General features: G+C 44.4%; 2 protein-coding genes across 2 annotated transcripts; one reads left to right on the top strand and one right to left on the bottom strand.

The window, feature by feature from the left end:
* Positions 1–933: 933 nt before the first annotated feature.
* LOC138661721 (E3 SUMO-protein ligase ZBED1-like) lies at positions 934–6,597 on the bottom strand. Its single transcript, XM_069746604.1, has 2 exons — positions 6,549–6,597; positions 934–3,383 (listed from the first exon to the last, which is right to left on the bottom strand). Exon 2 carries the CDS (start codon positions 3,349–3,351, stop codon positions 1,408–1,410), a length of 1,944 nt encoding a protein of 647 aa, XP_069602705.1. The 5' UTR covers positions 3,352–3,383; positions 6,549–6,597; the 3' UTR covers positions 934–1,407.
* NAPA (NSF attachment protein alpha) lies at positions 6,379–26,422 on the top strand. The gene is made up of 11 exons (XM_069746605.1): positions 6,379–6,927; positions 9,536–9,615; positions 10,589–10,705; positions 18,160–18,206; positions 18,335–18,412; positions 18,918–18,973; positions 19,209–19,293; positions 19,397–19,501; positions 19,581–19,649; positions 19,791–19,841; positions 25,234–26,422. The coding sequence occupies exons 1-11, from the start codon at positions 6,830–6,832 to the stop codon at positions 25,333–25,335; spliced, it is 888 nt and encodes a 295-aa protein (XP_069602706.1). The 5' UTR covers positions 6,379–6,829; the 3' UTR covers positions 25,336–26,422.
* Positions 26,423–27,985: the final 1,563 nt, after the last annotated feature.

Here is a 27,985-nt window from a genome sequence, read left to right as displayed (position 1 = left end):
CTGCCCCACTTGTAATCAGCATGATATATAGGTTTCTGGGAAAGATACAGGAAAACTTACAACGTATTGATCTAAATTCCCGCTCGCTCTGGGCTTGAGAGTGTCCAATAGGCGGTGCATTGAGTAGGACCGCCCACTGGACTCATAAGCCCAGAGCAAGCAGGAATTTAGATCAACTAATGCCATTGTACGAAGTCTTTTCTCACAAAACCCATCGATCTGCTCAGCTCTTCCTGCCTGTTGATTTATGATAAGGAAACTTATGTTTTGTATTTTTACAAATGTTTTAAAAAAAAAATAAATAAAAACTGTGGTTCCTGGTTTGTATCTTTCTTTAATAAGAGGTTGCATCTTTGAGTTTAGGAAAAAAAAAAAAAAAAAAAAGGTTCTTCTAGGTTATAAAGTGTATAGAAAAATAAAGCGCCAGGTCAATATTAAAGAGACGCAGCAGATGTCAACATTAGGCCAAAGCACAGGGGTAATGGGTCATGCACCCAAGAACGACGCTGTGAGCACCGTAGTTTATCAAACATCTGGGACACTGCGATTTGACAAAAAAAAAAAAAAAAAAAGTGTCAATCTGAATAGGTGCAGAAAATCTGCAACATCAAAAACTCATTGTGGGAACGGAGGCTGAACGCATTTTCTCAAATCTGCAGAGTCATTTTCATCGTTTTTCACCCATTCAAATGGGAAAAATAAAGGTAAAACTTTGGCATCGTGGCAGTTTTACTTTGCAGCCAATAAGCCGTAGCTTTGCAGTGAGATCTTGTAGCTTAATGGTGGCAATAATGAAAATCCAGCCATCACCCAATCAGGAACTGCCATAAAATTGAGGATGGAAAGATTCGGATTTTCCATCAATTTCAGAAAAATGCTCTTAGTCACTTTACGCAGCTAGATGCGTTATCAAATCAGGCACCACCACCGTCTGCAGGAGCAAAATTATTTTTATTACAAAACATTTAAATTAGGTGCAAAACAGATCTATAAATTATTTCGGGAAAAGGGGTGTGGTTTGTATTTTGGCTTTAAAATTTCACTACAAAAAGACAAAAAAAGTGCATGTGCATGAACTGTCCGGATCTCATGATAATCGGTGCCGGTATCTGGTTGGTGCGGAGCAGTTTTAATAAATCTCAATTAAGCTTTTTTGTAAAGGGTATTGTTTGGTTTCTCAGAACAGGGGTCCCCCAAGTCCCCCGTAATAAATGGAGGGCCAATGGAGCTTAGGCTTGAGATCCCCATCCTTGTGATCGATGGTGTATCACCTATCTTATGGAATAAGAGCAGGTGTGGCGGCATTTTTCTCTAGTGTCTGGAGTAGGAGGGTTGGTGCCACGGTCCAGATAGTGGGCCAAGATCTGACATCTCGGACAGGAGGACCAGGCAGTGAGCACGTGACCCTCAGACACTCGGTTTCGTGCTCCATTCTACCAAGTCTTTATTCTGGTGTAAGAAAATTATCTGGTCCATGTACTTGGATTCCAGACTGTCACAGCGTTTCTCCATTGGGTCTGGTCCTGTCCTGAAGGCACGGTCCGGCTTTACAGCAGTTGCCGGCATCGTCAGATATTGCCGGGCTAATCGAGCCAATGTCGGGAAGCGGTGACGGTTACTCTTCCACCACGCGAGAGGATCCGTGGTGCGTTTGGACACCGGTTCCACCATGTAGTTCTCCAGCTGCTGGTGAGCCTCGGGCATGCTCTCTGTTGGATCTCTTCCCAGTAGAAGGTCATAGACATTTTCAGACCCAAGCATTGGCTCTTGGTCTTTCCGGACAGCCAACTGAATTGTCTCAGCACCACCTTCAATGGCAGAGCTGCTTGGCATCCAGGAGTGCCGAGACGAGCACGGCTCACACATCTGCGTCAGCATATTTCTCACCATGGTGTGCAGCTCTCCTCTGGCACATGGTTTAAGGAACCTCAACTCTTTGAAGCGAGGGTCCAAAAAGGAGGCAATTGCAGCAGGGCTGGTTATTAGTTTCCCTTCATCCAGCATATCCCAATGTCGACAGATCTCAGAGCGGATTTGACAGGCAGCAGCTTTAATGACACTGGAGCTGCCTTCAGAGGTTTGGCCGACTGCCGTAAAGATGCCGTGCAAACAGGGCAACAGTGAAGAAATGGAGGCGTTCTGTTCTTCCTGTAGGAATGCCGAAGCTATCCATATAGTCTTCAACATGGGCACCAAGTCTTGCAGCAACTTCCAGTGCTGCTCAGACAAGTTCTTGGCACCTTGTTCTTCCAAAATTGAAAGGATTGCCCACTTGAGGTCCAGCAAACTCTGGCACATCTCCAAAGTGCTAATCCAGTATCGCTCCGTATCCATGGCCAGTCTGGGTTTGTTCATAGCTTCCAGCTTGGCACCGAGGTAGCAGCTGGCCTTTAAGTCTTCTTGGAAGTAGCTGACCAACCCTCTAGCAGCGCCCAGTGCTTCATGCACTTCTTGGACCTCCAGTCCCGCTTGCGCACACAGCTGGAGGACATGAGCAGTGCAGCAGAAGCTTGCCCACCCATACGAGTCTCTGAAAGATTGGGCATGAGCAGTCAAGGATGCCGATCGATCATGTACAACGCAGGTCACGAGGTTACCAGATAATCCGAACTCTGTCAGGACTGCATACAATCGTTCCGGCAGGTTGTGGTCGGCCTTGTTTTGGAGAAGGTGTTGAGTTTCCAGCAAGTACCTACATAACCTCCAGTCATTGTCAATGACGTTGGCGGCGATTGCGAGACAGGACTTCTTTGGGTGATCATCCCAAGTTTCAATGGAGAGGACGACAGAGATGGCAGACTGAAGACAACACTTGAGTTGCTGTTTGACGACCGTATATTTGTGCCACAACATGTCTGCTAGTTGTGTTGACGTTGGAAGGTCAAAATTTGGTTCCAAATAGCCAAGAAGAAGACCCAAACCATTATCTTCTACCACCGAAAGAGGATGAAGGTCACGGTAGATCATCTCCAATATCAGGTTAGCGATGGTCTGTGGTCGTGAGTCTGTAACGGACGGGCAGAGACCGTTAACGGGGACTGCTTGTCGTAACCGCTTTACGGCCCCTTCTTGTTCGTGGTAGTCAAGGTCAGGCTGTTCCTTAGTCTGGGGAATGCCAATACTTCTGAGGCTATGCCTCCTCACCAGGTGCTCCCTCATAGTCATGGTGCTATTATGGAACGACAGTTGTTTCTTGCAGACCTTACATTCCACGTAGGCATCGCCCAACTTTGTGTAGTAGTTCCACACTTTAGACTTGCAATGGTCCATGGACAGACTGGACGATGTCATCTCAAGGCTAGAGACCTTTTCCCTCTTTCGTCGTATTGTGGTACTCAAACCAGATGCCATCTTATAGGTGTGATGTGTAATGGATATTTTATCTGGGGAAACAAGGGAGAAAGTCGGTCGTGATGCGGAACCTCTCTCCGATAATGATGAAAATAATACAGGGATTGACAAGAAATGGAGGACATCTACAGAAGCCAGGGAGCTTTAAAGGCCATGTGCCCACACTGCGTTTTTTAAGCTTTTTTTTTCTCCTGCGGAAACGCTTAAAAGACGCATCACATTTTTAATGCAATTCCGCATTGTTGTGCCCATGCTGCGTTTTTTCCCGCAGCAGAAACGCATCGCTGAAAAAAAAAAAAAAAAACATGCAACATGTTCATTAATTTTGTGGAATTGCAGCGATTTTTCTGCTATATAATTGTATTGGGACGCATGAAAATAAAAAATAAAAATGCGGAGAAAAACGCGACAAATACGTGATAAAAACGCGAGCGGATTTCCTGGCAAAGGGAGTCCAGTTTTGATGAAGAAAATTCTGCTTACATTCTACAATGTGGGCACATCGCCTAAAGGGCATCACTGATTTCTTATCAGGTGGCAAGTGTGAATGATTAATGTATGAACAGAGGAGACTGAGGGCACTAAAAGATAAGTCACGGGATCACAAACCACACACTGGAGGGTATACAGACCAGCTGAGAAGAGAAAAAAAAAAAGAGGAAGAAGAAGAAAAAAATCCCAGATAGAGCAAGGCTGAACTGGATAACCTGTAAATAGACATGTTGGAGACCCAGCCACAGCATGGTACACGGAGAAGAGGACCCCACACGTATCGCTACAAAGCGTGGCTTCCTCAGGGGAGATTGATGCCAAAGTGGCTGTGGTCTTAGATATGTTATAGAATAATGAGGTCATTACCTAGTTAACAAGGGCATGGATGGCAATAGTGACCGTACATTTATGACAAGGTTTCTTTAAAAAGGAAGTGACGTAATTGTGATTGTGCACTTGGGACCAAGACCCAGGAATCATGTTATGAAGCTGATAAGTGCGCATGTGTAATGGAATGAAAAAGGTAACATCGCATGCGTCAGATAGAAATAAGAGAGCTTCATACTTAAAGCGTATGCTCAATAGAACAAATAGTAATAGCGTCTTACTTGTCAGGCAAACAAAGGCGTCAGTGAACCAGGAGGAGGCGGCATTGGGTGGGGAATAGAGCTGGAATGGCTGAGGCATCAGATCTACAAAACACCTCGTCATTTGCATATCAATTCAAACTCTGATTTCCCAGTACTGGAGGAACAGTCCGGCCACATAAAGGTATTGCTGGATTTGTCTTTGAAAGAGCTACAAGCTGATATAAATAGCTTTCGGGGGTAAAATCCTGCAGAGCGATTCCCCAACAAGCCCTTATATAAAAGCACTGCATACCTTATGACGTTCAGCGCTATACCGTAATGAGGATCGGGTGGTCTGATAGGCGTCCCCCCCCCCCTGACTGCTCTGCACCTCCTCAGCTCAAAGGGAGACTTTGCTGGCTGTGTACGGAAGGGAGACTTTACAATGCAGAGAGGGGATGACGAGCACGGTCCAGTGACGCCCATCAGAACAACGTGCGACATGTTAAAAGCGGATATCGTCCGACATGTAGAGCAATTTCCACTAAATTTTGCATTTTGTGACACATTCGGTGCAGCGTTTTCCTGCATTAGGGCACATGGGGGGAGGATTACTCCCATTTTGTTCCTCTACAAATACCAAAGATTAATTACGATGCTGAAGTTTGTTTCTTATTCGGCACTTTCTTTTCTCTTTTTTTTTTTTTTTACGACAAAAATAAAAAATTCCAAAAATAAAATACAAAATGCAGCGAGGTGCCCTGATGTGAATACTCTTAAAAAAAAAAAGCTACAAAAAAAAAAATATATAAAACTGGCATCAAAGTGGGCACTAAATGGCATTATTGCAAGGGTTAAATAATAATAATAATAATTTTATTTATATAGCGCCAACATATTCCCCAGCGCTTTACAAATTATAGAGGGGACTTGTACAGACAATAAACATTACAGCATAAATGACTTTAGGTCACTGCAGACACATAGCTCAAGGTGCCCCACTTCAGATTCAGGTCACTCTCGCCTGGCCCAAATGTGTTCTGGGCATTAAAGTACTCACAAATAGCCAATTCTCACAGATGGGAATATGTAACTGGTGTTTTTCAGGGGTTAAGTGACTTTGGGTCACTGATTTCACACCAGCATGACAGCGATGGCCGCATCAACGTCAGGTCACTTCAGCCCGGTCCAAATGTGTTCTGGGCATCAAAGTCATTTAACCCCTGAAAAACACAAGTTACTTATTCAATACTTTGAAAATTGGCTAGTTGCCCATTCTAAGAGTAAAGTGCTGCAGAATATGTTGGCGCTATAAAATATTATTACTACTACATTTGCATCAGGCTAGAGTGACCTGACTTTGATTCAGCCATCACTATGTATGTAATGCCGATGTGAGATAAGTGGCCCCAAAGTATTTCAATGACGTTCTTGAGTGCCCACTTTGATGCCCAATTTTGTGCAAGTTTTATAACAGTTTTAAATGTATTCCCATCAGGGCACCTCTTTATATTGTATTTTTTTTTATTATTATTTTGTCATTAAACCTTATATATAAATAAAAAAAAAAAAATGGCAAAAGAAACTAACTTCAGCCCAGAATAAGAAACCATCTAAAGCATCGCAAATTAGTTTACCAGCTAAACTCGGCCATCGTGCACTCCCCGACTTACACTTGCTCTCATGGTGAAACGCCTTAATACGTCCGGGGGTCTCGCGTCTGTGCAGCGATAAGGAGACCTGAGACTGATCAGTATTCCTGCATACACCCCACCTCACCATCCCCGGCTAGGAGGACCCATGACCCCCATGATCCTGGACAGTACTGGGGTTATTCAGCCAATTGTCTCAGATTTCCTTAACGTGACCTCAGATATCCCACAAGTCTGAGGAAGGGTGGTCCATTTCCAGTTACCGGCATTATTAACCCTCAATGTACCATACCGCGGTGTAATCCAGGCCCGGTGTGCACACACCGTTTGGATGGAGGCAGAACACAATGAAGATAATGGTCGCCGTGTAGTTAGTGTTGGAGACCTGACAACCCCTTTAAGGCGCTAACGTTGCCTCTCCTCCATGCTTTACCCTGCAGCTCTGCCAGGAGCACAGCCGCTCTCACGCTGGTCCGCTCCTCACCTGCCGCCACGTGTCTCGGCCGCCTGCTCTCCGGCTGGGGGGATTTAAACCTGTCATGTGACCTGTGGGTCAGCTGACCTACTGAGTGAGCGGAAGTGACGTGACCCCAGGTCAGGTGATCAGTGTGGGCGGAAGTAGCGCTGTGTCAGCGTCCCCGTCACTGAGCTGTCGTCTTCTCTGGGATTTTCTCTGGTTGTAGTCACCTGCCCCCGCCTGCCGGTCACCGCTGATCCTCGGCCTGCTCTGGTACCGCCATTTCGGTGATTCCTCCCCCCGCCGCTATGGATAACTCCGGGAAGGAGAAGGAGGCCATGCAGCTGCTGGCTGAGGCCGATAAGAAAATCCGGTCTTCTCAGTCCTTCTTCTCCGGGCTGTTCGGGTGAGTCGGGCGATGCTGGGGTGACAGGACTGGTCGCCTGATACTACTCATACAGCTTGGTGTCAATCGGACCCAAGTATCAACCAATCAGATCTCTGCTCTCTTTTACCCAAGCTATGTGGAAATAAAAGCTGGGATCTGATTGGCTACCAAAAACAAATATTTCAGTTGGCTGTTGGTATCATCCAATCAGGCCGTTGCTTCCTTCTTCCACCTTGCTGTAGTAAAATAAAGGCTGGAATCTGATTGGTTGCCGATATTAGCCAGTCAGACCACTGCTTACTTCTTCCAAAAGCTGGAAGCTGATTGGTTGCATTGTATCAATAGAACAGAATGTTACCCATAACAACCAATCAAATCACTGCTTGCTACTCCAAGCCTGTTGCAGTAAAATGAAAGCTGATTGGTTGCGGTGGGCAATTCTGTGGCCTCCAACCGTGAATGTTATTACATGGAGTTAGTTATTAGCGGACGTCCATAGGTTTCCTGGGAGGAACAGTTGCAAGAGGAAGTGGTCATGTGACTTGTCCACAGTCCGTGTAGAGACCAGTGTCATGTGATAATGTCAGACAGACTGCCCACATGACTGCATCATTTCCACTTTATAATTTCTCAGTCATTTTTCAAGATTGTTCTTTGCTGTCAGTGAATGAAATGTTTTTTTTTTAATTATTATTACATAATGCAAATAACTATCAGCGAGTCACTGTATGTTGGGGGAGTGGCACGCCTCTGGATTATAGGAGGTCAGGTATATATATTCTGTTCTGGGAATTTGCTACAATGTATCAGTGCATGGAAAAGCTGGTCTGGGGTCCAGGACGCTCCCCTCACAGAGGATTGAACGGATGTCAGATGTGTCCAGTGTTTGAGCAGAAAAAAATATATACCAGCTCACCTGTCGGCATGTGTTGTGGGGAAGCACGGATAACGTGTAGTCATCACGTAAGCAAGCAATCCAAAAAAAGAGAAAAAAATCCATCTTCCAAAAACTTACAAATTTATTCAGGATAAAAGGCAAAGTCCAGTTCAATCCAATAAATCACATAGTGAAGAGTAGCAAGCTACGCGTTTCGAACAATGGTATGTTCTTTCTCAAAGCCTGTGGGTTTGTGTTCCCGATCACTGATGCGAACACCTATACTCTCCTCCAGCATCGGCACGGTCGCTCCCGGGGCTTGCCTGACATTGTGTCACGTGATCCCTGCAGCCAATCAACGCTGGCTTCACTCTCGTACTTGCCATCCAGAGGCGGTGACCGCTGCGGCTCCTCTCGCTTCCTCCGGATCTCTTGATTTGTCCATAAGAGAGCAGAGTGAAACCAGCGCTGATTGGCTGCAGGGATCACATGACACAATGTCAGGCAAGCCCCGGGACAGCAGTGCTGAAACTGTGCCGGTACTGGACGGGAGTATAAGGGTTATTAATTCACATGGGTATTAAGAGGAGTGGACAACTCCTTTAAGGGAAGCTAGAAAGTCTTCCTTGTCCGCTCCAGTCTTGTAGCCGGCAGCAAAAGACAATTCATGGAAAACAGACGTCTGCTTCACAAACTATAAGGGTGCATCGGCGCCTAACAGACGTCATGTGCACGGAGCCTTAAAGGGGTTGTGCACTAAACAGATTAGTCCAGCTTGGAATAAATGTGAATTCTGCAGCCGCTCAGAGGCCACCGATTGGCTGCAGGGCTCACGTGACGCAGCACTGATTACACCGGAACGGTCCAGGTCTGGGAGCTGAGTTTTTGGGTTTATTTTGTCACCTCCCTGGGCCCATTAATAATGGATGGACAACGGCAGAGATCTCGGAATTGGGGAGGAATTGTAACACGAGGATTAGGAATCTGCAGCGTTACTTTCCTGCATCCTGGAAAAACCTTTATATTGTTAATCTTTCTATGTGGATATTTTATTTTTTAAATTCGTGCATTGTCATGGAAACTGTCTCTAAAGGAACATTTGTCTGTGCGAGATGCCGAGCTGCTGCGGAAGCCACAGTGATACGTGATCAAGAGGGATATATATATATTTATTTATGGAGATGGGTTCTCAGGATCTGGTCCAGCAAGCCACATCGGGGCTCTGCTGCCGTAGGACGGGAGTCTTGAGATCTGCCGCGACCCCCCGGCTGTCGTGGCTCGTGCTTTGATTAGTTGGCCTAGTGTGAGGTCACGCTGCACTTGCGCCAGGCCGATTAATCAAAAGCGGAGACTGGGTTCCATCTGGACAGGTGATAAGTGTCGGCCCTCTTGGACCCAACAATGGGGCTTTGTGATTCTTTTTAGATGGAGCAATGGTCCTGCATGTGCCTCCAGAGCTGCACTCACAATTCTGCTGGCCATCTCTAAAATCAGTAGGAGCTCCTCCTAGATGACCGCAGTCCATACTCCACTTCCCCCAGAATGATGGCCCCCAGGTCAGTCGTATATACAGGGATGAATGCTGGTGTCCTGACGTTGTGCACTGCCGTACAGTACAAGATATAATGGTGTCGTTACTTATACAGGGACTAATCCTTTATGTAAAGTGTTATACAGAGGTGGGCCGACGCTTTATAGCTACTCCATCCCCCCAGTAATCGGGTTCCCACCCTGTGTTTTGTTATTCAGGGGCTCGTCCAAGGTGGAAGAAGCGTGCGAACTTTACGCCCGAGCAGCCAACATGTTCAAAATGGTGAAGAATTGGAGCGGTAAGTGCGGATCCCGAGAAAGTAACGAGGGCGGGAAGATGAGATGTCGCCACTCTCCTGTGTGGGGCTGGCGCTGTCCTGTGTGGGGCTGGCGCTGTCCTGTGTGGGGCTGGCGCTGTCCTGTGTGGGGCTGGCGCTGTCCTGTGTGGGGCTGGCGCTGTCCTGTGTGGGGCTGGCGCTGTCCTGTGTGGGGCTGGCGCTGTCCTGTGTGGGGCTGGCGCTGTCCTGTGTGGGGCTGGCGCTGTCCTGTGTGGGGCTGGCGCTGTCCTGTGTGGGGCTGGCGCTGTCCTGTGTGGGGCTGGCGCTGTCCTGTGTGGGGCTGGCGCTGTCCTGTGTGGGGCTGGCGCTGTCCTGTGTGGGGCTGCCAATCCTATTCACATAGGTGGCCTAAATTTAGGAGGCGCCTTTGAGAATCACATCCTCTTTATTGAGCTGATCAAGGCCAAACCCAACACACATTATATGAAAAGTCCTAGAGAATGAATCCTGCGGCCCGATATCTACATATGTCTGATCTGTACAGACTAAGGGCCCAACTCATTCTTGCATTTGTTCTTTTTTTTTTTTTTTTTTATTGTATGTTTTTCATTTGCTCCTGATTGTTTCTAAACGTGCACATTTAAAGTCCATTTTATGTTTTGTTTTTTTGTTTTAAATATATAAAAACGGCACATCAAGTGTGACTGTTTAAAAAGTTGCTACAGGTTGTTTTTTTTTGTTTTTTTTACTCAAAAGTACTCTAGTCCTGGAGTAATTTTTTTCTTAATGCACGCCTGAATTTTTTTGTGACATTTTAGTAACTCTAAAAACAGACAAAAAAAATAGCGTTTTTTTTTTAATTTTATTTTTTGCACACAAAAAAAAAAATGAATGACTCACTTGCAACATATAGAAGAATTAAGTGCAAAAAAAAAAAAGCAGAAAATACAAAAAAGGAAATCTGTGTATGTGAAGGCTCTTTCCTCTCTTCTAGCCGCTGGCAATGCTTTCTGCCAGGCTGCCCAGCTGCATCTGCAAGTCCAGAGCAAGCACGATGCCGCCACCAACTTTGTGGATGCCGGAAACGCTTTTAAGAAGGCCGACCCTCAAGGTAGGAAACCTGGAGTGTACGGGCGCAGTCATACGGGCGTATAAATCGGGAGCGCAGCGCACGGACTGGCCGGCGGCTCTCCCCACCTGAGTCTGACAGCTGCATGTATGGATTTTAGTTGTAAAGTGTGAAGTTTAATTAGTCACCTACGTCCTGGGACACACAGGACAATGACCGAGGACGGCTGAAGGAGTGATACACGGGGAGTCAAAATCTGCAGTGTCTCGAGATGGAGCTTTAATAAGTGAAATATTAACTTTTAGAAATGATAAATTAACCATAGAGGGCGGCCCGGCGGTAGTCGGTTAGGAGCTTGTTATCTTGTCGGCACATTTTATGGCCTGATGCTCATATCTTTGCTGTACATGATGCAGATGAGTCTGGTGCGGGGGTTCTCCCAATTCCATTTTTTCATTAAAAAAATAAAAAAAAGACAAATAATTCATCATCATTTGTGACTGCTGCAGCCAATCAGAGGCCTTCGCCGTGGCATGTGACCAATGAGGCCAGTAATCGGCTGCAGCGGTGACGTGAATGATGGATGTGACCTCCTCGCTGCACCTCCGCTGATTGAATAGCTGCTTAATGGTCATTTTATTATTTTAACCCCTGCCTGCTCTGTAGCTATTTTTTTTTTTTTTTATAATTCCGGATAATCCCTTATAAACTTTCCCCCATCCAAGCCATTATTTTCCCCCTGGAATTTTTTCCGTTCTCCGGCCGTCCGGTCTCCATCTCTGCAGCTTAATCAATAGTTTGAAGACGCAGGAACGTCCTGTCAAGATTGATTACTGCGCCGCTCGTCCCGGTGGCTTTTGGCTAAAGACTCAATGAAAGGAATATAGTCAGAGAAAAGTACGTCTGACCGTGAGCACATCACATGGCTGCCAGCAGTCACGTCACAGTGGATGAAGTGTGAATGTGGCCGTGTCATCACGGGGCGGACGGGTGCTGAAAAGAACTCCAAAACTAAATCTATTAGAATAATGGCGTGGTAGAACAGAACATGTTCTTGCGTTAACCCTTTATTCCGAAAAAAAAAAGGGGCTTACGAAAAAAAAAAAAATTTTTTTCCAGTAAGCCCCTTGTTATAGGCAAATTTATTGTTTTGTAATAAAGGGGTAACATAACAACCTGTTGCTCATTTTCTGTTTTCGCGCTCAGTACAGTGATCCGTGTCCACCATTGCTTCCTTATAGGCCCACGGTGCTCATGGCACTGACAGTATCAGGATCTCGCTGCCATCAATAACCGCACGTCACATAGTCGCCTAATGTTACTCCATTGCCACATACAGTTGAAACCAGAAGATTACATCCACTATATAATAAGAATCAACCTTTCCCATTTTAGGTCAATTAGGATTACCATAATTATTAATATTTGCCAAATGCCAGAATGAGAGAAATAATGTTTTACAACATTTTTATTATTTACTGCAAAGTCAAAAGTTTACATACACTAAGACTATTATGCCTTTAACCCCTTCAAGTCGCGGCCCTTTTTCATTTTTGCGTTTTCGTTTTTCACTTCCCTCCTTCCCAGAGCCATAACTTTTTTATTTTTCCATCAATATGGGCATGTGAGGGCTTATTTTTTGCGGGACAAGTTGTACTTTTGAACGACACCATTGGTTTTACCATGTCTTTTACTAGAAAACGGGAAAAAAATTCCAAGTGCGGTGAAATTGCAAAAAAAGTGCAATCCCACACTTGTTTTTTGTTTGGCTTTTTTGCTAGGTTCACTAAATGCTAAAACTGACCTGCCATTGTGATTCTCTAGGTCATTACGAGTTCATAGACACCTAACATGACTAGGTTATTTTTTATCTAAGTGGTGAAAAAAAATTCCAAACTTTGCTAAAAAAAAAAAAAAAAAAAGTGCCATTTTCCGATACCCGTAGCGTCTCCATTTTTCGTGATCTGGGGTCGGGTGAGGGCTTATTTTTTGCGTGCCGAGATGGCGTTTTTAATGATACCATTTTTGCGCAGATACGTTCTTTTGATCGCCCGTTATTGCATTTTAATGCAATGTCGCGGCAACCAAAAAAACGTAATTCTGGCGTTTTGGATTTTTTTCTCGCTACGCCGTTTAGCGATCAGGTTAATGCTTTTTTTTAATTGATAGATCGGGCGATTCTGAACACGGCGATACCAAATACATGTAGGTTTTTTTTTTTTTTTTATTGTTTTATTTAGGATGGGGCAAAAGGGGGGTGATTTAAACTTTTATATTTTTTATATTTTTTTCATATTTTTAAAAACATCTTTTTTTTTACTTGTGCCATGCTTCAATAGCCTCCATGGGAGGCTAGAAGCTGGCATAGCCTGATCGGCTCTGCTACATAGCAGCGATCATCAGATCGCTGCTATGTAGCAGAAATGCAGGTGTGCTGTGAGCACCGACCACAGGGGGGCGCTCACAGCAGACCTGCATCAGTAACCATAGAAGTCTCAAGGACCTCTATGGTTACCTTCCTGATGCATCGCCGACCCCCGATCATGTGACGGGGGTCGGCGATGACGTCATATCCGGCCGCCCGGCCGGATGCGGTAGTTAAATGCCGCTGTCTGTGTTTGACAGCGGCATTTAACAGGTTAATAGCGGCGGGTGAATAGCAATTTCACCCGCCGCTATTGTGCGCACATGTCAGCTGTACAAAACAGCTGACATGTTGCGACTTTGATGTGGGCTCACCGCCGGAGCCCACATCAAAGGGGGATTCACGGCATGCGCAGTAGATGTACGGCGCATGTCGTGAAGGGGTTAAACAATTCTGGACTTGCCCATAAGATGATGTCATGTGTTTGGAAACTTCTGATAGGCTTTTTTGGAAAGATCTGAGTTAGAGACACACCTGTGGATGTGTTTTAATGCACACATGAAACACCCTGCTTCTTTGTGTAGCATCATGGGAAAGTCTCAAGATATCAAGAAGAGAATTGTGGCTCATCCTTGGGTACAATTTCAAGATACCTGAAGGTGCCTCGTTCATCTGTACAAACAATTATACGCAAGTACAAACAAGATGGGAATGTCCAGCCATCATACAGCTCAGGAAGGAGACGGGTTCTGTGTCCCAGAGATGAACGTGCTTTGGTCTGAAATGTGCATATCAACCCAAGGACAAAAGACCTTGTGAAGATGATGGCGGAAGCTGGTAAGATTGTGTCAATTTTCCACAGTGAAACGAGTACTGTATCAACATGGGATAAAAGGCCACTCTGCCAGGTAGAAGCCAAAACTCCAAAAGAAACATAAAAAGCCAGATTAATGTTTGCAAATGCACAAAGGAACACAGACCTTAATTTTTGGAGACATGTCCTGTGGTCTGATGAAACTAAAATTGAACTTTTTGGACATAATGACCATCGTTACGTTTGGAGGAAAAAGGGAGAAGCTTGGAAACCTAAGAACACCATCCCAACTATGAAACATGGAGGTGGCAGCATCATGTTGTGGGGCTGTTTTGCTGCAGGAGGGACTGGTGCACTTCACAAAATAGATGGCATCATGAGAAATGAATATTATGTGGCAATACTGAAGCGACATCTCAACACATCAGCCAGGAAGTTAAAGCTTGGACGGAAAGGGGTCTTCCAAATGGACAATGACCAGAGTTATACTGACAAAATGGTCTCAAAGTGGTTTAACCCCTTTACCCCCAAGGGTGGTTTGCACGTTAATGACGAGGCCAATTTTTACAATTCTGACCACTGTCCCTTTATGAGGTTATAACTCTGGAACGCTTCAACGGATCCCGGTGATTATGACATTGTTTTCTTGTGACATACTGTACTTCATGATGGTGGTAAAATTTCTTTGATAGTACCTGCGTTTATTTGTGAAAAAAATGGAAATTTGGCGAAAATTTTGAAAATTTCGCAATTTTCAAAATTTGAATTTTTATGCAATTAAATCACAGAGATATGTCACATAAAATACTTAATAAGTAACATTTCCCACATGTCTACTTTACATCAGCACAATTTTGGAACCAACATTTTTTTTTGTTAGGGAGTTATAAGGGTTAAAAGTTGACCAGCAATTTCTCATTTTTACAACACCATTTTTTTTTTTAGGGACCACATCACATTTGAAGTCATTTTGAGGGGCCTATATGATAGAAAATACCCAAGTGTGACACCATTCTAAAAACTGCACCCCTCAAGGTTCTCAAAACCACATTCAAGAAGTTTATTAAACTACAGGTGTTTCATAGGAATTTTTGGAATGTTTAAATAAAAATGAACATTTAACTTTTTTTCACAAAAAATTAACTTCAGCTTCAATTTGTTTTATTTTACCAAGGGTAACAGGAGAAAATGGACCTTAAAAGTTGTTGTACAATTTGTCCTGAGTACACCGATACCCCATATGTGGGGGTAAACCACTGTTTGGGCGCATGACAGAGCTTGGAAGCGAAGGAGGGCAATTTGACTTTTCAATGCAAAATTTACAGGAATTGAGATGGGACGCCATGTTGCGTTTGGAGAGCCACTGATGTGCCTAAACATTGAAACCCCCCACAAGTGACACCATTTTGGAAAGTAGACCCCCTAAGGAACTCATCTAGATGTGTTGTGAGAGCTTTGAATCCCCAAGTATTTCACTACAGTTTATAACGCAGAGCCGTGCAAATAAAAAATATTTTTTTTCCACAAAAATTATATTTTAGCCCCCAGGTTTGTATTTTTCCAAGGGTAGCAGGAGAAATTGGACCCTAAATGTTGTTGTCCAATTTGTCCTGAGTACGCTGATACCCGATATGTGGGGGGGAACCACCGTTTGGGCGCATGGGAGGGCTCGGAAGGGAAGGAGCATCATTTGGAATGCAGACTTAGATGGATTGGTCTGCAGGCGTCACATTGCGTTTGCAGAGCCCCTAATGTACCTAAACAGTAGAAACCCCCCACAAGTGACCCCATATTGGAAACTAGACCCCTCAATGAACTTATCTAGATGTGTTGTGAGAACTTTGAACCCCCAAGTGTTTCACTACAGTTTATAACGCAGAGCCGTGAAAATAAAAAATCTTTTTGTTTTCCCACAAAAATTATTTTTTAGCCCCCAGTTTTGTATTTTCCCAAGGGTAACAGGAGAAATTGGACCCCAAAAGTTGTTGTCCTATTTGTCCTGATTATGCTGATACCCCATATGTTGGGGTAAACCCCTGTTTGGGCACACGGGAGAGCACGGAAGGGAAGGAGCACTGTTATACTTTTTCAACGCAGAATTGGCTGGAATTGAGATCGGACGCCATGTCGTGTTTGGAGAGCCCCTGATGTGCCGAAACAGTGGAAACCCCCCAATTATAACAAACCCTAATCCAAACACACCCCTAACCCTAATTCCAACGGTAACCCTAACCACACCTCTAACCCTGACACACCCCTAATCCTAATCCCAACCCTATTCCAACCGTAAATGTAATCTAAACCCTAACTTTAGCCCCAACCCTAGCCCTAACGGGAAAATGGAAATAAATACATTTTTTTTATTTTTCCCTAACTAAGGGGGTGATGAAGGGGGGTTTGATTTACTTTTATAGCGGGTTTTTTAGCGGATTTTTATGATTGGCAGCCGTCACACACACTAAAAGAAAATATTTTTTGCGTTACCACATTTTGAGAGCTATAATTTTTCCATATTTGAGTCCACAGAGTCATGTGAGGTCTTGTTTTTTGCGGGACGAGTTGACATTTTTATTGGTAACATTTTCGGGCACGTGACATTTTTTGATCGCTTTTTATTCCGATTTTTGTGAGGAAGAATGACCAAAAACCAGCTATTCATGAATTTCTTTTGGGGGAGGCGTTTATACCGTTCCGCGTTTGGTAAAATTGATAAAGCAGTTTTATTCGTCTGGTCAGTACGATTACAGCGACACCTCATTTATATCATTTTTTTTTAGGTTTTGGTGCTTTTATACGATAAAAACTATTTTACAGAAAAAATAATTATTTTTGCATCGTTTTATTCTCAGGACTATAACTTTTTTTATTTCTTTGCTGATGATACTGTATGGCGGTTCGTTTTTTGCGGGACAAGATGACGTTTTTAGCTGTACCATGGTTATTTATATCTGTCTTTTTGATCGCGTGTTATTCCACTTTTTGTTCGGCGGTATGATAATAAAGCGTTGTTTTTTGCCTCGTTTTTTTTTTTTCTTACGGTGTTTACTGAAGGGGTTAACTAGTGGGCCAGTTTTATAGGTCGGGTCGTTACGGACGCGGCGATACTAAATATGTGTACTTTTATTGTTTTTTTTGTTTTTTTATTTAGATGAAGAAATGTATTTATGGGAATAATACAGTGGGGCAAAAAAGTATTTAGTCAGCCAGCAATAGTGCAAGTTCCACCACTTAAAAAGATGAGAGGCGTCTGTAATTTACATCATAGGTAGACCTCAACTATGGGAGACAAACTGAGAAAAAAAAATCCAGAAAATCACATTGTCTGTTATTTTAACATTTTATTTGCATATTATGGTGGAAAATAAGTATTTGGTCAGAAACAAACAATCAAGATTTCTGGCTCTCACAGACCTGTAACTTCTTCTTTAAGAGTCTCCTCTTTCCTCCACTCATTACCTGTAGTAAAGCCCCCTCCCTGCGCGATGCTTCCCTGCACCGCCGGCACATCGCGATCATCTTTGATCGCGGTGTGCCGGGGGTTAATGTGCCGGGGGCGGTCCGTGACCGCTCCTGGCACATAGTGCCGGATGTCAGCTACGTTAAGCAGCTGACACCTGGCCGCGATCGGCGGCGCTCCCCCCGTGAGCGCTGCTGATCGCTATGACGTACTATCCCGTCCAGGGTCAGATTGGCCCAGGGCACCTCGACGGGATAGTACGTCTAAGGTCAGAGAGGGGTTCATGATAACAAAGTCAATGTTTTGGATCGGCCATCACAAAGCCCTGATCTAAATCGTAACAAAAATTTATAGGTAAAGATGAAAACTCTGGTGCGAGCAAGGTGACCTACAAACCTGGATCAGTTACACCAGTTTTGTCAGGAGGAATGGGCCCAAATTCCACCCAACTATTGTGAGAAGCTTGTGGAAGGAGATCCCGAACGTGTGATCCAAGTCATTCAGTTTAAGGGCAATGGTACCAAATACTAATGAAATGTATGGAAACGTCTGGCTTTGCAGTAATAAAAATGCCTTAAAACATTCTCTCTCATTATTCTGGCATTTGGTAAATATTAATTATTATGGTAATCCTAGTTTACCTAAAACGGGAAAGGTTTATTGTGATTTCATGTCAGATATTGAGAAAAACCTGCAGATGTGTATTTTTATAGATATAGAGTATGTAATCTGCTGGTTTCAACTGTATATACGTCTGAGTGACGCACCCGTACATGTCTGTGACTGATTCTTCTGCTGCACGTGATCTTATCTGACGCGGCCATCGCTATTGATCTGATAATCATATATCTCTTTTGCAGAGGCCATCAACTGTCTACTGCGGGCAATAGAGATCTACACCGACATGGTGAGTCACGCGTTTAGATATACAGTAAATCTATATATGTGGAACCTCCAGTAAGCGATACACATTACATATATATACATGGTACATGATGGCCTGGTGAGACTGACTTTGTTCTTGGTGCCTCACAGGGAAGATTCACCATCGCAGCCAAGCATCACATATCCATAGCGGAGATCTACGAGTCCGAGTTGGTGGATATAGAGAAGGTTTGTGATAATTTCTACACTCTTGTACAGCCCAGATCGGAGATGACTCCAATACCGATCATTTAGCCTTTCAGACAATACTGTTGCAGCATCTAAGTGGTTAAACGCAGGGTTAGGGGGAGTTCTGTTACTCCATTGAGTGATTTATTTATTTTTTATATGGCACCTTAATGTCTAATAAAGGCCCCCAGGTCTACCTAAGCACTACTCAAAAAAGATGGCTTAGCAACCCCCCTAGTAAAATGAAATAAATGTACAGCTGCAGCCACCTAATGCAATAACATACAATAAAATATACACCACCGCACTCTGAGAGTTAATAAATGCATTATTTTATAATAATGAGGTTCTTGGTACATTTTGATCAAATTATGTGAGCCCATCTGCCAGCGTAAAGAGAAAAAAAACTCCTATAGTTTGAACGATTTAAAAAAAAAAAAATGATCAAGTTATGGTTGTCAGATATCCCGTGACTTTTCACCGCTCTCACGCCTTTCCTTTCCAGGCCATAGCGCACTACGAGCAGGCTGCGGATTACTACAAGGGAGAGGAATCTAACAGGTAAGTGCTTGTCGGGGCTAATAAATGCATGGCGGATCATTTGGGAGCTTCTAGAAAACTTTTCTGTGTAAAATCACATTTTGGGATCATAAATGGCTTCCGGCAAATAAAGGTTCGGTCACACCAGTCGTAGCCACAATTGATTTTCTCGTTTAGCCAATTTGATGAATATTTCTTCTCGGTGTCAGCCCGTACTTATATTATCGCACCTATAGTATTTCTGTTTCTCTTTCAGTTCTGCCAATAAATGTCTGCTGAAAGTCGCCACTTACGCGGCACAACTGGAACAATACCCGAAAGCCGTAGAAATCTATGAGCAGGTAGATATGCTGTGACTTCATGACCACCGTCCGTCACATTTTCTTTTTTTTATTACCGTATATATATTTTATTTTTTTTTTTTTTCTTTCCTCTACATGTTAGGTTGGCACCAATGCAATGGACAGCCCCTTACTGAAGTACAGTGCCAAAGAATATTTCTTCAAAGCCGCCCTTTGCCATTTCTGCATCGATATGTACAACGCTAAGGTAACGAGTTTTGGCAGGGATGGGGGTGTATCCGATGGGCCGGATGCTCGTCATACTGACCTGTGTGTTTGTATCACAGCTGGCTATGCAGAAATACGAGGAGATGTTCCCGGCCTTCTCCGATTCCAGGGAGTGTAAACTTGTTAAGGTAATTTTATAACATACTACATTGGATTTAAAAAAAAAAAAAAACAGAAATATCATAGATAAAGGTTGTAAATGTCAAAATTGGAAAAAAAATTCTTCTATTCTTCTATTTGTCTAGTAATCATCTCTTGAATCATTACAGAAACTTCTTGAAGCTCATGAAGAGCAGAATGTGGACAACTATACGGATGCAGTAAGTCATTACTTGCAGATATAATATTTTGGGTTGTGTCGAAAAACCAGCGCTGGAGTTAAAGCTCCTGCAGTCCTGCAAGAGCAAGGCGGCTGCCAGTGTCAGAGCTAGCTGGAGGCCCAGGGGAGAAGACAGAAGTGGACATAACCGCCTGTGCACTTCCCATGTTCATATCGCAGGACGATGTAAGGAATATAGGCAACAGCAATGGGACCTGGGAGCACACGGCTCCTCCGCAGGAGAGCGAACTCAGAACAGCTCTGCCTGTGATTAGTGTCAATAGTGGGGATGGGTTTCCCTGTAATTGAGGACTGTACGGCAGCTGCAGGTACTATGTAAACTAAAAAATGTGAGAAATTCTATGATTTCTTTGGGAACATCTCGTGTAGTGATGAGTAAAAAGATTAATGGCAACTAGTCCAGTCCTCAGCCTGGGTACCGTGAATTGTTTTGCTCATCTTGTACATCACTTAATGCAAGATGTACAAACGTAAAAAAAAGACACAAAAAAAAAACATTTTACTAATCTGCATAGACATCTACAATGGTAATGTAATTAGATAATATATATATATATATTCTAGATAACCCCTAAAGGCCTCGATAGATAACTCCTTTACAGCACTCTATAGCCCTTGATAGATCGATAACCCCTTTACAGCACTCTATAGGCCTCGATAGATAACCCCTTTACAGCACTCTATACCACTCTATAGGCCTCGATAGATAACCCCTATACAGCACTCTATAGGCCTCGATAGGAAACCCCTTTACAGCACTCTATAGGCCTCGATAGGAAACCCCTTTACAGCACTCTATACCACTCTATAGGCCTCGATAGATAACCCCTATACAGCACTCTATAGGCCTCGATAGGAAACCCCTTTACAGCACTCTATAGGCCTCGATAGGAAACCCCTTTACAGCACTCTATACCACTCTATAGGCCTCGATAGATAACCCCTATACAGCACTCTATAGGCCTCGATAGGAAACCCCTTTACAGCACTCTATAGGCCTCGATAGGAAACCCCTTTACAGCACTCTATACCACTCTATAGACCTCGATAGATAACCCCTATACAGCACTCTATAGGCCTCGATAGGAAACCCCTTTACAGCACTCTATAGGCCTCGATAGGAAACCCCTTTACAGCACTCTATACCACTCTATAGGCCTCGATAGATAACCCCTATACAGCACTCTATAGGCCTCGATAGATAACCCCTTTACAGCACTCTATAGGCCTCGATAGATAACCCCTATACAGCACTCTATAGGCCTCGATAGATAACCCCTATACAGCACTCTATAGGCCTCGATAGGAAACCCCTTTACAGCACTCTATAGGCATCGATAGGAAACCCCTTTACAGCACTCTATACCACTCTATAGACCTCGATAGATAACCCCTATACAGCACTCTATAGGCCTCGATAGGAAACCCCTTTACAGCACTCTATAGGCCTCGATAGGAAACCCCTTTACAGCACTCTATACCACTCTATAGGCCTCGATAGATAACCCCTTTACAGCACTCTATAGGCCTCGATAGGAAACCCCTTTACAGCACTCTATACCACTCTATAGGCCTCGATAACCCCTATACAGCACTCTATAGGCCTCGATAGGAAACCCCTTTACAGCACTCTATAGGCCTCGATAGGAAACCCCTTTACAGCACTCTATACCACTCTATAGGCCTCGATAGATAACCCCTATACAGCACTCTATAGGCCTCGATAGGAAACCCCTTTACAGCACTCTATAGGCCTCGATAGGAAACCCCTTTACAGCACTCTATAGGCCTCGATAGGAAACCCCTTTACAGCACTCTATAGGCCTCGATAGATAACCCCTTTACAGCACTCTATAGGCCTCGATAGGAAACTCCTTTACAGCACTCTATAGGCCTCGATAGGAAACCCCTTTACAGCACTCTATACCACTCTATAGGCCTCGATAGATAACCCCTATACAGCACTCTATAGGCCTCGATAGGAAACCCCTTTACAGCACTCTATACCACTCTATAGGCCTCGATAGATAACCCCTATACAGCACTCTATAGGCCTCGATAGGAAACCCCTTTACAGCACTCTATAGGCCTCGATAGGAAACCCCTTTACAGCACTCTATACCACTCTATAGGCCTCGATAGATAACCCCTATACAGCACTCTATAGGCCTCGATAGGAAACCCCTTTACAGCACTCTATAGGCCTCGATAGGAAACCCCTTTACAGCACTCTATACCACTCCATAGGCCTCGATAGATAACCCCTATACAGCACTCTATAGGCCTTGATAGGAAACCCCTTTACAGCACTCTATAGGCCTCGATAGGAAACCCCTTTACAGCACTCTATACCACTCTATAGGCCTCGATAGATAACCCCTATACAGCACTCTATAGGCCTCGATAGATAACCCCTTTACAGCACTCTATAGGCCTCGATAGGAAACCCCTTTACAGCACTCTATACCACTCTATAGGCCTCGATAACCCCTATACAGCACTCTATAGGCCTCGATAACCCCTATACAGCACTCTATAGGCCTCGATAGGAAACCCCTTTACAGCACTCTATACCACTCTATAGGCCTCGATAGATAACCCCTATACAGCACTCTATAGGCCTCGATAGATAACCCCTATACAGCACTCTATAGGCCTCGATAGGAAACCCCTTTACAGCACTCTATACCACTCTATAGGCTTCGATAGATAACCCCTTTACAGCACTCTATAGGCCTCGATAGGAAACCCCTTTACAGCACTCTATACCACTCTATAGGCCTCGATAACCCCTATACAGCACTCTATAGGCCTCGATAACCCCTATACAGCACTCTATAGGCCTCGATAGGAAACCCCTTTACAGCACTCTATACCACTCTATAGGCCTCGATAGATAACCCCTATACAGCACTCTATAGGCCTCGATAGGAAACCCCTTTACAGCACTCTATAGGCCTCGATAGATAACCCCTTTACAGCACTCTATAGGCCTCGATAGGAAACCCCTTTACAGCACTCTATACCACTCTATAGGCCTCGATAGATAACCCCTATACAGCACTCTATAGGCCTCGATAGGAAACCCCTTTACAGCACTCTATAGGCCTCGATAGGAAACCCCTTTACAGCACTCTATACCACTCTATAGGCCTCGATAGATAACCCCTATACAGCACTCTATAGGCCTCGATAGATAACCCCTTTACAGCACTCTATAGGCCTCGATAGGAAACCCCTTTACAGCACTCTATACCACTCTATAGGCCTCGATAGGAAACCCCTTTACAGCACTCTATAGGCCTCGATAGATAACCCCTTTACAGCACTCTATAGGCCTCGATAGATAACCCCTTTACAGCACTCTATACCACTCTATAGGCCTCGATATATAACCCCTTTACAGCACTCTATAGGCCTCGATAGGAAACCCCTTTACAGCACTCTATAGGCCTCGATAGGAAACCCCTTTACAGCACTCTATACCACTCTATAGGCCTCGATAGATAACCCCTTTACAGCACTCTATAGGCCTCGATAGGAAACCCCTTTACAGCACTCTATAGGCCTCGATAGGAAACCCCTTTACAGCACTCTATACCACTCTATAGGCCTCGATAGATAACCCCTATACAGCACTCTATAGGCCTCGATAGGAAACCCCTTTACAGCACTCTATAGGCCTCGATAGGAAACCCCTTTACAGCACTCTATACCACTCTATAGGCCTCGATAGATAACCCCTATACAGCACTCTATAGGCCTCGATAGATAACCCCTTTACAGCACTCTATAGGCCTCGATAGGAAACCCCTTTACAGCACTCTATACCACTCTATAGGCCTCGATAGGAAACCCCTTTACAGCACTCTATAGGCCTCGATAGATAACCCCTTTACAGCACTCTATAGGCCTCGATAGATAACCCCTTTACAGCACTCTATACCACTCTATAGGCCTCGATATATAACCCCTTTACAGCACTCTATAGGCCTCGATAGGAAACCCCTTTACAGCACTCTATAGGCCTCGATAGGAAACCCCTTTACAGCACTCTATACCACTCTATAGGCCTCGATAGATAACCCCTTTACAGCACTCTATAGGCCTCGATAGGAAACCCCTTTACAGCACTCTATAGGCCTCGATAGGAAACCCCTTTACAGCACTCTATAGGCCTCGATAGGAAACTCCTTTACAGCACTCTATAGGCCTCGATAGGAAACCCCTTTACAGCACTCTATACCACTCTATAGGCCTCGATAGATAACCCCTTTACAGCACTCTATAGGCCTCGATAGGAAACCCCTTTACAGCACTCTATAGGCCTCGATAGGAAACCCCTTTACAGCACTCTATAGGCCTCGATAGGAAACTCCTTTACAGCACTCTATAGGCCTCGATAGGAAACCCCTTTACAGCACTCTATAGGCCTCGATAGGAAACCCCTTTACAGCACTCTGTAGGCCTCGATAGATAACCCCTATACAGCACTCTATAGGCCTCGATAGATAACCCCTTTACAGCACTCTATAGGTCTCGATAGGAAACCCCTTTACAGCACTCTATAGGCCTCGATAGATAACCCCTATACAGCACTCTATAGGCCTCGATAGATAACCCCTATACAGCACTCTGTAGGCCTCGATAGATAACCCCTATACAGCACTCTGTAGGCCTCGATAGATAACCCCTTTACAGCACTCTATAGGCCTCGATAGATAACCCCTTTACAGCACTCTATAGGCCTCGATAGATAACCCCTTTACAGCACTCTATAGGCCTCGATAGATAACCCCTTTACAGCACTCTATAGGCCTCGATAGATAACCCCTTTACAGCACTCTATAGGCCTCGATAGATAACCCCTTTACAGCACTCTATAGGCCTCGATAGGAAACCCCTTTACAGCACTCTATAGGCCTCGATAGGAAACTCCTTTACAGCACTCTATAGGCCTCGATAGATAACCCCTATACAGCACTCTATAGGCCTCGATAGATAACCCCTTTACAGCACTCTATAGGCCTCGATAGATAACCCCTATACAGCACTCTATAGGCCTCGATAGATAACCCCTTTACAGCACTCTATAGGCCTCGATAGATAACCCCTTTACAGCACTCTATAGGCCTCGATAGATAACCCCTTTACAGCACTCTATAGGCCTCGATAGATAACCCCTTTACAGCACTCTATAGGCCTCGATAGATAACCCCTATACAGCACTCTATAGGCCTCGATAGATAACCCCTATACAGCACTCTATAGGCCTCGATAGATAACCCCTTTACAGCACTCTATAGGCATCGATAAACTATCCCCTTTAATATGTCGACCACCTAATTATTACCTGTCTTCTCATTCAACAGGTAAAAGAGTTTGACTCCATCTCCCGCTTGGACCAGTGGCTCACCACAATGCTATTGCGCATCAAGAAAACCATTAAAGGAGAAGAAGAGGATTTGCGTTAATGGTCGTACCTTCGCTCTCCTTCCCCATTAGCCGGAGCCCACATCAGGAATTTTAGGGTGTGATGGGGGAACACTACTTTAAGCCCATTTACTTTTCTTTTAATTTAAACTGAGCACAAGATCCTCCGTCACTTCCGTTGACTCTTTTTTAGGGATCCGTTGACTCCGCAGAGTGGACGCAGCCTTTTAGGCAATGGAGGGTGGCATCAGTGAGCTCCTGTCTATCCTCCTACAGGCTGCGGTCACCGTGTGTCGTCACTGGATGTCCCCGTAAGATCAGATTATACAATATCAGTCCGCAGCTGAGCATTGTGCACGTTTTTAGCTACGCCCTCGTCAACTTTTAGGTGGGATCCATTCCCCCGCTGTCACATTTTGACAGTGTATATTTGTGCAACCCTCGCTTTTGAAGTGGCAGGCTCAGTCATTATACCATTGCATGGATTTTGGGGGCATGGACGGATGGGGAGGGGGATAAAATACAAAACAAAAACTTGATCTGAAGAGTCGAAATATTATAATATTATCCTTACCGTATACATGAGAATATATGTATAATTTTTCCTAAACTTGCAGCTTGACCAAATGTTGGGGTTTTGTGTATTTTAGCTAGTTGCCTGGGCTAGCCATTCCTGTAGGGTTCATGGGGGTCACTGCTCCACTAAACCTTATAGACCTGTACAAAGTATATAAAAGAAAGTAAAATAATACAAAAAAAGTCTCTTTATACATATCTTACGACAAGCTGCACACAGAGAACTGGGTCCAGAAAACAAGCCATTCTTTCTTTTAGTAACACATGGCCGATGTCTGAATACGAGGCCCTGGGAATACAGGTGATGCCAGTCCAGCCCTCTGGGAAGGGCTCCATGGAGGGAGAGGGGGCATCATTGTACCCGCGGGGTCTCAGTTTGCCGTGTGACGGTTGCTTCTTCCCTGTGCATAGCGCTGTAGATCTCCGTACTTATCTGCTTTCTCGGAGGCAGATACATTTCTGTTCATATCCTTCTGTCTCGTCTGTCGTCTTGTGAACCATCTCATTAATAATTTAGCTGAGCCCGTGTTAAATAAAGCAATTGGGATGTAAGATCCGTGGAAGCCTGGTCTTTCTCTGTCACACGAACGCTACCCAGGAGGCAGATGCGGAAACCTGAGTTAATATATTTTTGGGAAAAAAACACAACAAGAGGTGGAAGATATAATGGCGCCATCACATGAGCAAGGTGCACGTAAAAAATCGAGAACTTGTACAACTAGCACTTGGATTTAAAGCAAACTTTCAATTTTACAACTTGGCCTGTGTTTATCGGTGAGGGTCCAATGGTAAAACTGGAGAGACAAAAAAGCGCCAATAGGGTCTTATCTGATAATCGCGTGGTGCAAAATATTATAGGTACGCTCACCTGATAGGGTTGTGACAGTCACAACTCCTATAGAAGCATGTAAAGGCTGCAGCAGGGACCACCAGGGAGATACGTTGTAATGAATGAGGAATATGGTGGTTCGGGGTCCGCGCTGCCCAAGGTTCAAAGATACAATCACGCACGAAGGTCAAGTATGAATGCGGTTTAATGTCAGCGCGTTTCAAGGCTGACAATCTATCATTTTGGTTTGGAAGCCTTGAAACGCGTTGACAATAAACCGCATTCATGCTTCCCCTTCGTGCGTGATTGCATCTTTGGACCTCGGGCAGCGTGGACTCTGAACCACCATGTAACATGGTCTACCAAGCTGGGGTACCTCTTTCAGTACCACCCCGTGTTTCAGGAGGTCCACTCTGCTTTTGCTGGATTCTGAATGAAGGGACGCTGGCTGGAATTCCTTGATTACGTGAGAGCATATAAAAGCTGACTGCTACTCCACTTATTTCCAGTCTAAAAGAACACACTTTATTTTCAGCACACAGAATATATAACACAGATACACAGGGCAGGCCAATAGAAAAAGCAGGCCAGACATACATTACAATAGCCGCAGGGGGCTGGAGCCTGCTGATATTTACTGTGGGAATTACAAAGGTGGGGGAGGACAAAGGGGAATATCGTGTACCTTCTGCCCAGGGGCGCAGCCTGTGGACTGATGCATTTCACATGGAACCTATTATACGTAATATATACTGCATAACATATTCTTGGTGTTGGGGGTTCTGTAACACACCATATTCCTCATTTATTGCAACGGGGCCTTACATATAGTCAGTACATTGGTGACTTTTAGGTCGTCTTGTTTTTACAAAGTAAGCAGAATTGTGAATGCAGCACTGGACGAATTACAAGATCAGGGCAAGGTGTGTGAAAAATGACTCCCACTAATTTTGTGGCTTATAACTGCTCAAAAACATAAAGGGAACACTCAAACTCAATGTAATTGCAGGTCAGTCAAACTTCTGTGAAATCAACCTGTCCTGTTATGAAGCAACACCGATTGTGCATCAATTTCTCCTGCTGCTGTGCAAATGGAGCAGACAACAATGATGGGCAATTAGCAAGACAACCCCTATAAAGGAGTGGATCTGCAGGGGGTGACCACAGACCATTTCTCTGTTCTCATCCTTTTTGGCTGTTTTGGTCACTTTTGCATTTTGTCACCCCTAGAGGTACAGTACAGTAGCATGAGGCGGTGTCAACAGAAGAACCCACATAAGTTGCTC

Source organism: Ranitomeya imitator, chromosome 2 (genome assembly GCF_032444005.1).
Source record: "Ranitomeya imitator isolate aRanImi1 chromosome 2, aRanImi1.pri, whole genome shotgun sequence".
Classification (NCBI taxonomy): Eukaryota; Metazoa; Chordata; class Amphibia; order Anura; family Dendrobatidae; genus Ranitomeya; species Ranitomeya imitator.
Note: the sequence above shows the minus strand (reverse complement) of the source record. Positions and strands in the feature narration are given on the sequence as shown.

Bases quoted from the DNA above. Each gene is read 5' to 3' on its own strand.
- NAPA (XM_069746605.1), top strand. From the start codon at position 6,830: ATGGATAACTCCGGGAAGGAGAAGGAGGCCATGCAGCTGCTGGCTGAG. The intron at 6,928-9,535 runs GTGAGTCGGGCG...TTTGTTATTCAG, and splicing joins TTCTTCTCCGGGCTGTTCGG to GGGCTCGTCCAAGGTGGAAG. The intron at 19,842-25,233 runs GTAAGTCATTAC...CTCATTCAACAG, and splicing joins TGGACAACTATACGGATGCA to GTAAAAGAGTTTGACTCCAT.
- LOC138661721 (XM_069746604.1), bottom strand. From the start codon at position 3,351: ATGGCATCTGGTTTGAGTACCACAATACGACGAAAGAGGGAAAAGGTC.